Source organism: Chelonoidis abingdonii, chromosome 25 (genome assembly GCF_003597395.2).
Source record: "Chelonoidis abingdonii isolate Lonesome George chromosome 25, CheloAbing_2.0, whole genome shotgun sequence".
Classification (NCBI taxonomy): Eukaryota; Metazoa; Chordata; order Testudines; family Testudinidae; genus Chelonoidis; species Chelonoidis abingdonii.
In genome coordinates, this window is record NC_133793.1 from 20,218,411 (window position 1) to 20,231,454 (window position 13,044).

Here is a 13,044-nt window from a genome sequence, read left to right on the forward strand (position 1 = left end):
CCAAGTCACAAACAACAGCCCCAAATCACACATATCCCAATAACACGTACAAAGGGATAATTTTATTGATTACATACTGTAGAGCTGACAGCATTAGTCAGGAGATACATGCAGATCAACTGTGTTTAAACTTGGCATGCAGACTAGGAGCGCTATATAACTGGTAGGAGGTGAGCACCATCTTTAAGCAGTGTGGAGAGGAAGGAACAGGCTTTCCCCTACTGACCATGCTTACATGAGTTTTGTGAGAGTCAGGACAGTGCTGGTAGTTCTCTTGGTAGCTCTCTTGTCTGGAGTAGAGGGGAACTGTGAATAACAGAACCTCAGAAAAGAATTAACTTGAATTGGACTCACATAACTTAGCAGTAATATGTGAAAAGAAAGAGAGACCTGGTTTACTATCTGCCTGTAACATCATGACTGGACCCAGTTCCACAATCAAACATCTACAAATACAAAAAATGTATTTAGTCTCTTAAAAATACATTCCACACTGTCTGGAGTGCTCAGGTGCTGAATGGCAGCAAGACAAAGGTGCCTCCCTAATGCACACTGAAATAATCAAGGAAGAGTCAGATGATCCCTTGTACTGTATGCCCTACAAAGTGGCTACATCACTCTTCACCTCTTGCGCAGTAAATGGTCTTTATGCACATGGGTGGGATGACTGTGGCTAATTCTATTAAAGGTGCACACTAGTGTAACTATTTCTTCACTCTGTGTAAATCCTTCCCCCCAAACACCCACGGGAGCCACCTGCAGCCTATTCCTTGTGTTTTCCTTGCTTTTCTGAGCATCTTCAGCATCATAGCCCTCCTGTTGCCCGTCATGTCTAATGAGCTGGTATCTGACAATTCCCACCACTGATGAACAGAGACAGCAAAGAACATCAGGTATTCAGACTCCTGAATTTCCAGAGCCACTGGAGGGGCCATACCTTGCTCAATGCATCCCCAAGTATGGCTGCAGTTTCATTTCCAGACATTAGGGAAGCTGAAGGGACCTATTCTTGAACCACCTAGTCCAAGAGGTGCCTGAAGCAGGCCTGGTCTGAGGCTATCCATGGCCGTGTGAAAACCTCCATGGTAAATACTAGTTTTTCCAAAACCTCCTCTCTAGCTGGGAGGTGTGGTGTGCATATAAAGGGTTGGATTTTTCTTCAAGTGTTTCTTGGGAGACGAGAACAACCGTTACATACTCCCACAGGCAGCAAATACAGTTACAACTTTGGAATTCTCTGAATGTCTGATTCACATTTTCAGCATTATCAAGTCCATGGAAACCCCACCATATTCATATGCTACAATTACAAACAACATTTCCCCAGTGCTGACAATATTTACAAATATTTACTCTATTTTACAGCTGTTCTCAAAAGTGTGCAATTTGAGTAAAATGTCATGTTTCCTGAAATCATTAATATTAGTTTAATAATACAATCAGCTCCTATTGCACTCAGGTTTAGGGGATATGTCCCCGTTAGGTTTCAATGAGGATTTCTCACTCAGAGTTAATCTCAGATTTATTAAGAAGACAACCCACAACCTAGTTACTGACATTTACATTCATTATTTACAACCAGTGAAATGGTAGTGAGATTGTTTCTGTTCGAGAACAGGGATCCAAATAATATGACTTAAAGTAGTGAATGAACAGTTCAAACTACTGGCCAGGATAAATGAAGACAAGTTCTTATCTGCTCATCTCTCTGGGCCCCAGGACCCTGCAGTTAAGGAGACAGCTCTCGATCCACTGTGTCTGGCTTCCACAGGACCCTCCTGTGGAGAGCAGAAGTGGCACTGGACACTCCAGTGCTCCTAGTCCACTGCTGAAAGGCTGCTGATGCCAGGTGTGGACAGCCTCTGATGGGAGCTGGCACCATTCAGTTAACAGTGAGGCTCACTGCATTCGCCCTTGGCTCTGGTGACAAGGCCGTCAGAGGCAAAGGGCAGTGGGCGCATTTGACCTGGATTTCAGTGGTGGGCTGCCCCCCTGTGCTGATTGTGGGGCTTGAGTTTTATGGCTGTCCAAATGGGGAGTTCCTGTTTGCAGGCAGACTAAGGAAGGGCACTGCCCAGTGCTTGGATGACTGCATCTAAGTTAGCATGGCCCCATTCCTGCTCTCAGTGACATGTGTGGCAACACCCCCTCTGGCTTCAATAGGAGCATACAGAGGAGCTGTGTGAACTCTGCCTAATTAGAACATGAGGCCTCCTGCCCAGGTTCTGTGCAGACTGAAAGGAGCTGGAGTGATGGTGCATGTAGCACACTCCCCCCTCAGGAGACATGAGGGCATTAAGATGTGGCTTGAGGAATGGCGAGGCCAGAGATCACTGCAGACTCTGCTGGTTGGGTTTGCCCGAGGCCCTGATCCAGCAAATTATCTATGCATGTGTGTAGCTTTCTTTCTAAAGTCAGTGGGACTGTACTTGGGCTGAAAGTTATGCACATACTTAGGAGTTTCATTGGATCAAGGTCAAAATGACTTTTTGCTGCACAGCATCTTAGGGAGGGAGGCTGTGAGGGCTAGAGGACAAGGCAGGGACTTGTGAGTACAAGACTAGCATCTGATACCTCAAAGCTACCCCAGTAAGGAGCGAAATGAATGCCTACTGCAGCACTGTACTCAGCTGAGGCAGTGCCTGAATGAGGAAAGGCTTGGAAGGAACCACAGAGTCTATGCTGGGTATGTGACCCTCGAGGGCACTGAGAAGGGCTGTCCAGCAGGGGAACAGCCACAGCACAGACACCTTCACCAAGGCTGGGCTCAGCTACAGCAGGCTAACACCCCTTGGTGGCCATGGGAATGGGTCAGCTAGTTCCCTGCACGAGTGGCAAGGCTCAGAGAGCTACCTAACCCTGCACAGAGGGGCAGGCTCAGCCAGCAGCAAGCTAGTGCATGGACCGGGATAGAGGCACAAATGGCAGCAGAACAAGCCTTTGTAGGAGGGGCTCACATGCTGCTGGTGCCCAGGGAGCCATTTACCACAGATGACATGGCCCAACTCACTGCTGACACGAGGTCCAGTGACAGCAGTGGGATTTAGGCTTTGAAGTGACTTCAGCACTGTGGAAAATTTTAGCCATGAACCTTGGGAAAGTAAGAGGGGAAGAGGTAAAGAGGAAGGATTGGTCTATTACCAGCATACAAAGAAAACCTTGTACTGTGACTGTAACTATGCTTAGATCGGAGTTAACACACAAGTGCAATCACACTTCCCAAGAGAATAAAACCAGCCATGACCCTTTGCTGCCAGTCCAGCAGCTGGCCTGGGGAGCACTTCTTCCTTACTGCTCACAAAGTGCTGCCTCCTGTGGGGTACATTGGGAATTTGGGTCCAGTGATGGTACAGAGTGTTCAGAGCACTGCTGCTTCCAGGTGTGGTGGGACAGGATGTGCCCAGCTTAAAAGGCAAGTGAAGGCTAAACCCTCCCCCCAGCACCTGTGGAAGGGACAAACATGGCAACTGAGTGGAGCATTAACACTGTCAGCAAACACCGAGTTCCAGCCTCGTTCCCTTTCAGTGGAGGTTCATGGTGGCTGTGAGAGGGTGGGGAGGAAACCGTTACACGCAAGGGTGTCCTACCAGCAGAGAGCAAAGAGCCTACTGCAGCTGCCTCAAAGCTTAGGCTGAGGAGTCTGCAGAACTCCCTTTTCCCAGCAGCTGGCGTAAAGCAGAGGGACTGGAGTAGTGGGCCCCAAGGGGAATTGGTGTGCTACACAAGGTGTATCTGTGATAGGTTGCTCCCCAGCCCTGAGATGTCACCTAATAAGTGGTTTGTTCTGGGAGCAGATCACCCCTCTCTTGGCCACAACGTAGGCTCAGGACACTCCTGTCATTGGGGCATGCCTGGCTCTGCTGTCCTTACCGTACAAGGTTGCAGTATGGGCAGGAAGCAGCCACAAAATAAGCTCAGTTCTCCTGGAGTGGGGCTGAGGGCATGAATGTCAGGCAATGAATCCTCCCCCCACATTGCACTGGACAGGCCAAGTACAGGGCTCTGAGTGAGTGGGGCCTTATCCAGCAGCCTCCCAGGCTGAGCTCCTCCATGGATTCCAGGTGCTGGGGAGACCCAGTGGCAAGCATGAGGGGAAGGCAATGTTGTTTCTTAGGACCCAACAAGGACTCCGTCCTCCCTGGCCCAGAGTGCAGAGTGCCCCAGTGACAGTGCATGGGGGCTAAGTGGGTGCAGAAGATAAGGGCTCAGTAGGCTCCTCTTCTTTTCTCCTATTATTGCTCCAGCCTCCCTCCCTAACCCCAGCCCCTGGATTGGCTGGGCCCACTGGTGATCTCCTATGGGGAGGGGCGGACATTCCTGATGGCTAAAGGAGAGGTCTGGGGAAAAGAGCAGCTGTTTGTGTGAGTTGAGGATGGGAAGATGGGACAGGGATGAGGTTGCCTATGGGAACATGAGAGCTCTGTACTCAACTGTGGTTCACATGCAAACTGCCTTCCCTGAGAGCAAACAGACTACGAGATCACGGCACTGACTGGGCTGGGTGCCATGCAGCACTAATAGCCAGTGCAATGGAGTCTGCTTCCGTCCCCTCCCCCTCCCCATCTCTCTCTGCTGAGGATATTAACCTTGGAAACACATGCCTATAGTCTTTGATTGTGCCTGGATCCTAGCCAGGATGGGATGGTTCCCAGCATGGCCAGAGGGGAGACAGGAAGATTCAGGCAACCACCCTCTCCTGAAGCATGATGGGAGGTTCATGGAATAGCCCCTGTCCAGAGTGGGAACAGGGAGGGGCAAGGAAAAGCCCCTGTCCAGAGGGGTAGTAGGGAGAAGGTAGAACAGCCTCTGGCCAGAAGAGAGATGCACAGGATGGCTCCTGGCAAGGCTGGACAATGGCCTGAGCATATCAGTCTCAGCTTAGCTCAATGCTCATTTATGCCTTTTGGGAAGGAAGAGAAGCCCCTCTTGGAGAGGAGGGTTCTGCCTTCGAGTGCAAGGTGCAAAGCTCCACTCATGAACCTTTGTGCATGGCAGCTAAGGTGGGAGAGGGGGGCAGTGAGAGCACAGCGCTCTGGCTGAAAGGCAGCCAGGTCCAAGCTGGGGGAAGCGCTCATTGCTGTTATGCTTGGCTCAGAAAACAGCCTTGTATTATCAAGTCTCTGGCCAAGGGGAAATGGGGTGGCAAGGCATGCCAGGCCTGTGGCAGGAGTCCTGGTGAAGAAGATCTCTAAGCAATGTTCTCTGTACACAGATGTGACCTGCGGTGAATGCGTTCCTCCTACATGTGGTTGAAGAGATCTGGGAACTCATGTGCTTTCCTGGTGTAAGGTGTTTTGACTGAACAATAGCAGAGGCAGATTAAGAGTAATGCAAACTTTCATCATGACACTGAAAACTTTCAGATGTGGAAGGACTTGGTTCCTTTTGAAAATCCAGATGTGCTCAGCATCTGTGAGAGCCAGTTGCATTGTGGCCATTGGGGTAGCTCTAGTGTTCTTTATAAATTACAGTGGTTAATGTAGGGTTCTCTTTTGTACTGCAAGTATCATAGCAGGCTATATAGAAGCAGTAGCCATGGACCCAGAAGAGTTTCCATACAGACTTATATTCCTGTGGAGACAAATCCAGTCTCAGCCCAGAGATGAGAAGTGGGGTTCCCCTGAGAGAAGTCTCTGCAGCCACCTTCCTGGCAGAGAAGGAAAATGTGCTGGTTAATCTTCTGTCTCACACAAATCACATTAGAAAACAGATTCCAGGCTAGCTGAAGGCTTTGTTGCATTTACAAGGCAGGAATGACACCCATGCAGCTGGTAACATCCTTAGCTCTTGGCCCATGAAATGGAGTGTTCGTTTGGTGAAAGGAAAGAAGTTCATCTCCTAGAGGTCATCCGGGAGGAGCGGTAAATGCCCTAGAAGAGAGAACCCCACAGCATCACATACTCAGCAGCTCAGAGATCTGTTCCCCTCCAACAGCAGTATGCACCACAGGAACAAACATCACAACTTCTCTTGGACAGCCACCACCCTCCAAACCCTCTCCCTTTACCTCCTCTCCTACCTTCCCCTGGGAGGAGCAAATGCCACAGCCTCATGCACCAGATAGGGCAACTCAGAGGGAGCAGACAGGGTCAGATCTGGCCAGTGGAACCTACCCCCTTTTCTGTATTTACACTGGAACAGCTCTGACATGCCCCATCTCATCCTTAGGCTTCCCAGTGATACTATGGCCTTGTCCAGGGACAAGTCATATTGTTAAATCAGCCTCCTTGAGCTACAGAAGGAGCACACGGTTTTGTAGCTGCTATTTTCTCAGTTTTATGGAATTTTTCCCTTAGGGACCTGGCCTGTTTCCCAGTGGATATAACCTGGGCACTAATGTTCAGGGTTTTCCGGCTGCCAACCTCAAGAAGGCAGCCTGTGATCTATGAATCACATTGGGTTCATCTTGTGCATCATCACCAGTAATAGGTGACCCTGCAGGGCCAAAATAAGCCCTCAGCTAAATCTGTGGAGCCCCATTTTCTGCAGATCATGATCCTAATGACACCCGTGCAATGTCATTAGCCTTAAGGTGGCCCTGTGGGAATACTCTGGCTGCAGAACAACTACCATTGGTGATGATGCAGGGAATGGAAAGAACTCAGCTTGACTCTCAGATCCAAAGGGGAGTTGGTGGCATTGACAGTTGTAAAACATGTCTTCTTATTTCCAAATTAGACAAATCTGATCTCAAGTCATGGAGACACAATGCATACGGAGCCCCATGATGGCATTGGACAGTCGCTTTTCACAACAGTCACATTAAGTTACATAGTGTTTACTTTGCTAACAGCATCCATCGAAAAAAGCATACTCAGGACAGATGCCATGCATCTCTAAGTGCCAGTGCAGACATGCTCTGAAGGAACAGCAGCCAACTGTCAAAAAATTCGTATCTTTACGAATTCCCAGGCAGTGTTTCTCAGGCTTGGCCATGCATGTGCTCAAGCCCATGTCAGCTGACCTAGGATTGGGGAGCTCAGGCAACAGGGCTGTTTAATCACTATGTAGGCATTTGGGCTCAGGCTGACTTCCAGGCTTTGGGACCCTATGAGGAGGAGGGTCCCAAAGCTCAGGATCCAGCCCAAACCCAAGCCTACAATTTTTACAGGCCTGCAGGTCAAGGCCTGCAAAGCCAAGTCAGCTGCCATGGACCAGCCATGAGTGTTAAAGTGCAGTGTAGGCTCATGCAAATCCCCTCTGAGTTCTCTGTATGGGAAAGGAAGTGGTGCTTGTGAGAGACGATTTCCTCACCACCCACTGCTCCAAATACTGACAAATAAAAATCAATGGGAAGAAACCCTGCACACAAGCTTATACCCAAAGGAAAGTTCAGAGTGAGGCAAAATAGGATGTCATCCCGACTGACTTGCAATCTGTTGGGTTTGCTTCTCAATGAACATGGAACAGAAAGAGTTCTGGGCAGCTCCAGCACTGTTCTTCACCCCTAATCACACAGGGAGCGAAAATAGCCACCTGACCCTCCATCCACTTATCTATACCCCTGTGACCCTGTCCACCGTGTGAAAAGAGGTTGGAAGGATCCGCCTACCCCAAGTACATGGACAGGAATGGACCCTCGACCCTGCAGAAGCAGTGGCCCCAGGGCTGACCTGGCTGTAGGGTAAAAGTCAGTGAGCTTTCAAATCTCTGAAGCAAAAGCCTTATGCCTTATGACCAGTTTAGTTCTCTTTAGAATAGCACTTAGATTGACCTACCTGGTCCTCTGTCTTGCAGCCCAGCTGTGCATGGGGGCTGGTTCCAGGGCGCTGCTGCAGCTCCACCTGGGAGGTTGGCCTTTTCTTTGAAGTCTCAGACTGGGACAGCTGCTCAGAAGAGCCATACTGTTTTCTTCTGGAAGTGGGAACAAAATCTTTGCTTTCCTCCTGTAATAACAGGAGCAAAAAGGTTGGAAATCTTGTGCTGTTCAATATATCAGAGACTACCCAGAACTTTAGCTGCCTCCAAGAGTCCTGCAGGTGTGCAGCAGTGGAGAAGTCATGGCTAATTTAGCTAATGTGCCCACTTGCTCATGGTGAGTTTCACCATTCATTGTGCTGTCCAGTCTCACAGAGGGCATAAGGCCTTCTGGGGAACCTCACAGTCCTGTGTCAGATTTACAGATGAAAATAACTTTGCATCATCAGCAAACGACCTGCTGCCCATGTATTCCCACAGCAAACCCAGAGTGCAGAATAACTGATGCAATGACAAGGTTCCAAAGTCAAAAAAACAGTTTAATCAGGCAAGAAATATAGAAATTAGAACTGCAACAGCACCATTAACTTGGCTTCAGGGCAAACTGGTTCATTTTCAATTAATATTTATAAACAGCGGCGTTCTGAAGCCAACATTTTTCGAAGTGGGCCCTGAGTGAGGGGCTTCCCTTTTTGGGCACCCAGCGTTAGACACATAGGCCCAGATCCTTAGAGATACCTCAGCATTGCTCTGATCAGGGTTGCAGTGTGTAACCCCTAGGTGCTCTGCCACCCTGTTGCATTTCAGCCCACGCTAGGTGCCCAGACCCGCCATAAGGTAGGTGTCTAAAGAAGGGGTTCTTAGAAGCCAGGTAGCTGAGCAGGGAGCTGCCTAAGCCAGCCAGGAGCAAAAGGTTGAGGAGAGGGGTAGAGAGAAGAATGGGGTATAGATGCCTAAGTGGCTGACCTGGATTGCCTAGCATCTCCCTCTACTGAGGATCCTCAGCTACGAATGCTCTCCTGCAGTTAGGGATCTAGGCCCAGAGTTTCAAAGGTATTTAGGCACCTAATTCCCACAGGAGTTAGGTGTCTAAATACCTTTGAGGATCAGGGCTCTAAGCCAGTTCAGCTGCTTAGCTAGCCCATGTCCGAGCATCTGTAACCGTTTCTCTCTCTCTGTTTCTTGCTCATGCTTGATACCTTTCTCATGCTTGCTCTACATTTTCCATTGGTCCTGGTGCTCTCTTCTGCAAGCTCTCTGCTGCCTATTAGTGGCCTGCCTCCAGCCCTCCTGCTGTCGGTCTGACTGGTATCAGGACTTAGACCTGCTCAGAGAATGCTGACTGGATTAGGCCCCACTAGCAAGCCAGGAATTCCCCTGCCTAGTTTGAGAATCCTGCTTCGGGGGCTATGGGGCTTCAGCGAGGGTTCAGAGCAGCTCAGTAGCTGTGGGGCAGAGTTAGTACTTCGGTGTGACCAGTGGAAACTTAGGCACCCAGGGCACTTAGGGGTCAGCTGAGTCATGGCTTTCAAAATGCCAGTGGCACCTCAATGGTGTGCTCAGGTACCTGCAGAGGCAGATAGGCCTCTAAGCACTTTTGAGGATCTGGGCCCTAATATTTGATTTTCAGAGATGAAGAACATCTACAGCTCCTATTGATTTCAACCAGGTAGCCAAAAACTGGATACTCTAAAATTAGCAGCTGTCTTTGAAGATGGGAGTCTAAACTACCTCTTAAACAAACAAAGCAGAATTAAAATATACTCCACCTGTGCAATGCATCTGGTTACATGTTGCTACTGGAACAACTTTTCCATTTCTGGACTTTGTGGTTGCAATTGTGCAACATTCAAGTCACATAAACATAACTTTACGCATTTAGTTTGTTTTAAAGAAAAATTATTATATACTAACTCTGAAGAGTTTGGTTTAATTCAGTAGACAACAGATTAGCCCCGCATATTTAGCAGAGAAATGGCTGGAAGTTGAAGCAAGAGAAGTTCAGTCTGGAAATAAGGTGTACATTTGTAACAATTTACCCCGTGTTGTGGTGGAGTGTGCATCACTGACCATCTTTAAATCAAGACTGGCTGTTTTTGTAAAAGCTGGGGCAGCTTCTCTGCCCTGTGTACACAGGATGATCACAGAAGATGATCAAAATGATCCCTGCTGGCCTGGGAATCTATGAACACACCACTCTGTGTATTCTTGCTAGAGTTTTATCTGGGATGATTACAGAAAGATTCTGGAACAAGAAGAATGTCCTTTGAAAAAATACTCATTTTGAGTGCGGCTAGTATCCCTAAACAAGAAAATGCATACTTCCCCCAGCACTCCAAATCTTTTCTCATTTCCTGAGGTAGTGGTCTGATATTGAAATCATGGCGCTCTTCTAGGCACTTTGAGATCTGATTCCCAGGTATTTGTATCAAATGTTTTCTGAAAGGGTGACTTCTCAGAGACTGGCAAATTCAGAGACAGCACTTCAAATTTAGAATATTTTACTTTAAAGCCACTCATTTTCCTAAAGTCATGGATTTCTTTAGCTGTTTGGGTTAGACACAAATAATATCACATCCTTGGTGATTACAGCTATGTTCTTACAAGTTCTATTCCTGTGATAAATTCACTGTGCAATAGGCTCCACGGCTAAGTTTGTCACAGAGGTAACAGATTCCATGATATTCTGGGACCTCTGTGACATCTGCAGTGTCTGGCCCGGGGGCTGCCTGAGCAGCTCAGGCAGCCCCTGGGCCAGCTGCACCAGCTGCTGTGGGGGCAGCCTTAGGCCCTCCCTGCCCCAGCAGCAACAGGAGTTTGGATGAGGGGCTCAGGGCTGGGGGTTGGGACACAGGAAGGGGTGGGGGCTCTGGGAGCGCATACCTCGGGGGGGAGGAGGTCTCCCCGGAAGCGACAACATCCCTTGGCTACTAGGTGGAGGCATGGCCAGGGGGCCCTGCGTGCTGCCTTTGGGAGCTGCAAAGCCAGTGCTTGGAGTGGAGGCAATACGCAGACCTGCCTGGTCACATCTCCACCTAGGAGCTGAGGGATGGTTCCTCTTCTGGGGAGCCGTGGAGGTCCCGGGCCATGCAGTGCCAGCTGCCTCACTCCCAGCATCTGCAGGGACTGGGGCCATGGCACCCCCAGGCTGCCTCCCCACAGCACCCGTGGCCCCCCCACCCCAAGGTTTAGTCACGGCTATTTTTAGTAAAAGTCATGGACAGGTCTTGGGTCGTGAATTTTTGTTTACTGCCCGTGACCTGTCCATGACTTTTACTAAAAATACCTGTAACTAAAATGTAGCCTTATCCATGGCTAATGTGAAGATTAAAGAAGACAGTGGACACCCCCCTTTAGTTCCCCAGCACAATTCCCACAGGAGAAACTTTGAACAGAAAGGGTTAGATCCACAAAGGAATTCAGGCCCCTAACAGACACTTCAGATGCCTGCATCCAACATTTAGATCCTCAGAACCCCCACTCAGCTGCCACTTAACCTGGTGGACACCTAAATTTCCACCTGCAAAGTCACTGAGGTGCCTAAAATCTGCCACAGTCACCTCAGTCCTAACACCTAAGTACCTCTCTCACACAAGTCCTGGCAGCAGCCTCAATTTCAGCTTTCCTATGCCGACAGGGCCAGCTGGACAGGCAGGTGCCAATTTCTAGGGGCACCAACTCAACGCCATGGAGTTGGAGTGTGTGATATCACTTGGCTGGGTTTTTCCACCCTGGCTGGCAAAACACCCATCTATCTTGCCTTAGGGGCCTGACTTTGGCAGGCAAGCTGAGAGCCCTGATGCTGATCCTGGAAATGCAGCTGTTGGTGCTGCCTCCCCCTTATAGCCTTCAGCCCACCTACTGACTCTGGAGTGGAGACCTAGGTTCAAATCCCTCTCTGCTTGCTGTGGAGCAGGGATTTGAACTCCCATCTGCCTTCAGGCTGCCCTAGCCACTGGGCTGGGGATTAGCATGAAGTATGTCTCTTCTAGTCTTGCCTGTTGATGCTGTTCCACTTTGCATAAATAATTAGTCACTGGGCCAGAAAAAGAGTGACTGACTCTTAGCCCAGCAGTTAGGGCATTCAGTGAGGATGGGGGAGACCTCTGTTGAAGACCAGCCATCATTGACAACTTGCTTTCTGAAATACAGACATCAGAACTAGACAGTATCTAGTGATGGTTTCACTAAGGTCTTACACAGAGGTAATACCACCTCCCTACTGTACTTGCTATTCCCGTTTGTACATCCAGGGACCCCTTATAGCTTCACACTGGGAACTCAAGTGCAGTTGGTTAACTACCATAACCTTTAGGTCCTTTTCAGAGTCACTGCTTTCCAGAGTACAGTCCCCTATCCTGGAAGGCTGATTTATATTCGTTCTTTCTAGACATATGACTTTGTATTTGGCTGTATTAAAACTGATGTTGTTTAAATTAGCCCAATTTACCAAGCAATCCACTTCAGTTGTCCCCATCATTATTTACTGCTCCAATTTTTTATCTTATCTGCAAACTTTACCAGCAATGATTTTATATTTTCTTCCAGATCATTAAGATAAAGAACAGAACCCCGTGGGACACCACTAGAAACACCCTCCTTGAATGACATTTACAATTACCTTTTAAAGCTATTTAACATAGACTATGTTGATTTTATATAGTACTAATCTTTTTTAATCAGCCTGTCATACAAGACTAAGTCAAATGCCTTCCAGTAGTCTACAGGAGTATATTATATTAACAGGTTTCAGAGTGGTAGCCATGTTAGTCTGTATCAGCTAAAACAATGAGGAGTCCTTGTGGCACCTTAGAGACTAACAAATTTATTTGGGCATAAGCTTTCGTGGGCTAGAACCTACTTCATCAGATGCATGGAGTGGAAAATACAGGAGCAGGTACAAATACATGAAAAGATGTAAGTTGCCTTATCAAGCATGAAGTCAGCCTAACAAGACAAATAACTTCAAAAGATATTTTTCCTCCCTTGGTATCCTGCTATCAATTGAATTATTATACCTGCTCCTGTATCAGCCTTTCCATTATTTTTTCATTATTTTGCTAGGAATCAATGTCAGGATAATCCACCTATAGTTCCTAGACCATCCTGTTTACCCTTTTAAAAAACTGGTACAATAGTAGCATTGTTCCAGACCTTTGGAACTTCCCTAGTGTTCCAAGACTTGTTAAAAATCAACATTAATGATTCAGAAAACTTCTTGGCCAATTCTTTTAATACACTGGTATCCTGTAGATTTAAAAACATCCCTGCTAGGAATCCCACCTCACCTGAGGTGTTGGGAAGATAAATTCTGTTTACAATATTTATTTGTTGGTGTATGCAATC

The 13,044-nt window shown here is 48.0% G+C and overlaps 1 protein-coding gene across 3 annotated transcripts in view; it reads right to left on the bottom strand.

The window, feature by feature from the left end:
* Nucleotides 1-1,029: 1,029 nt before the first annotated feature.
* LUZP1 (leucine zipper protein 1) overlaps nucleotides 1,030-13,044 on the bottom strand; it is an 81,690-nt gene continuing 69,675 nt past the window's right edge. Inside the window, exons 3-5 of one of the 3 annotated variants that reach the window (XR_004374052.2) lie at nucleotides 7,719-7,886; nucleotides 5,745-5,870; nucleotides 5,562-5,647 (exon numbers count right to left, since the gene is read on the bottom strand). Coding sequence is in view for 2 of the 3 variants with exons in the window: in XM_032782912.2 (XP_032638803.1) it covers nucleotides 5,564-5,647; nucleotides 7,719-7,886 (252 nt within the window). In the remaining variant the exon portion in view is untranslated. Of the gene's footprint in view, nucleotides 5,871-7,718; nucleotides 7,887-13,044 lie in introns of all 3 variants that reach the window. The other 2 variants (XM_032782912.2, XM_032782914.2) reach the window with 2 other exon arrangements.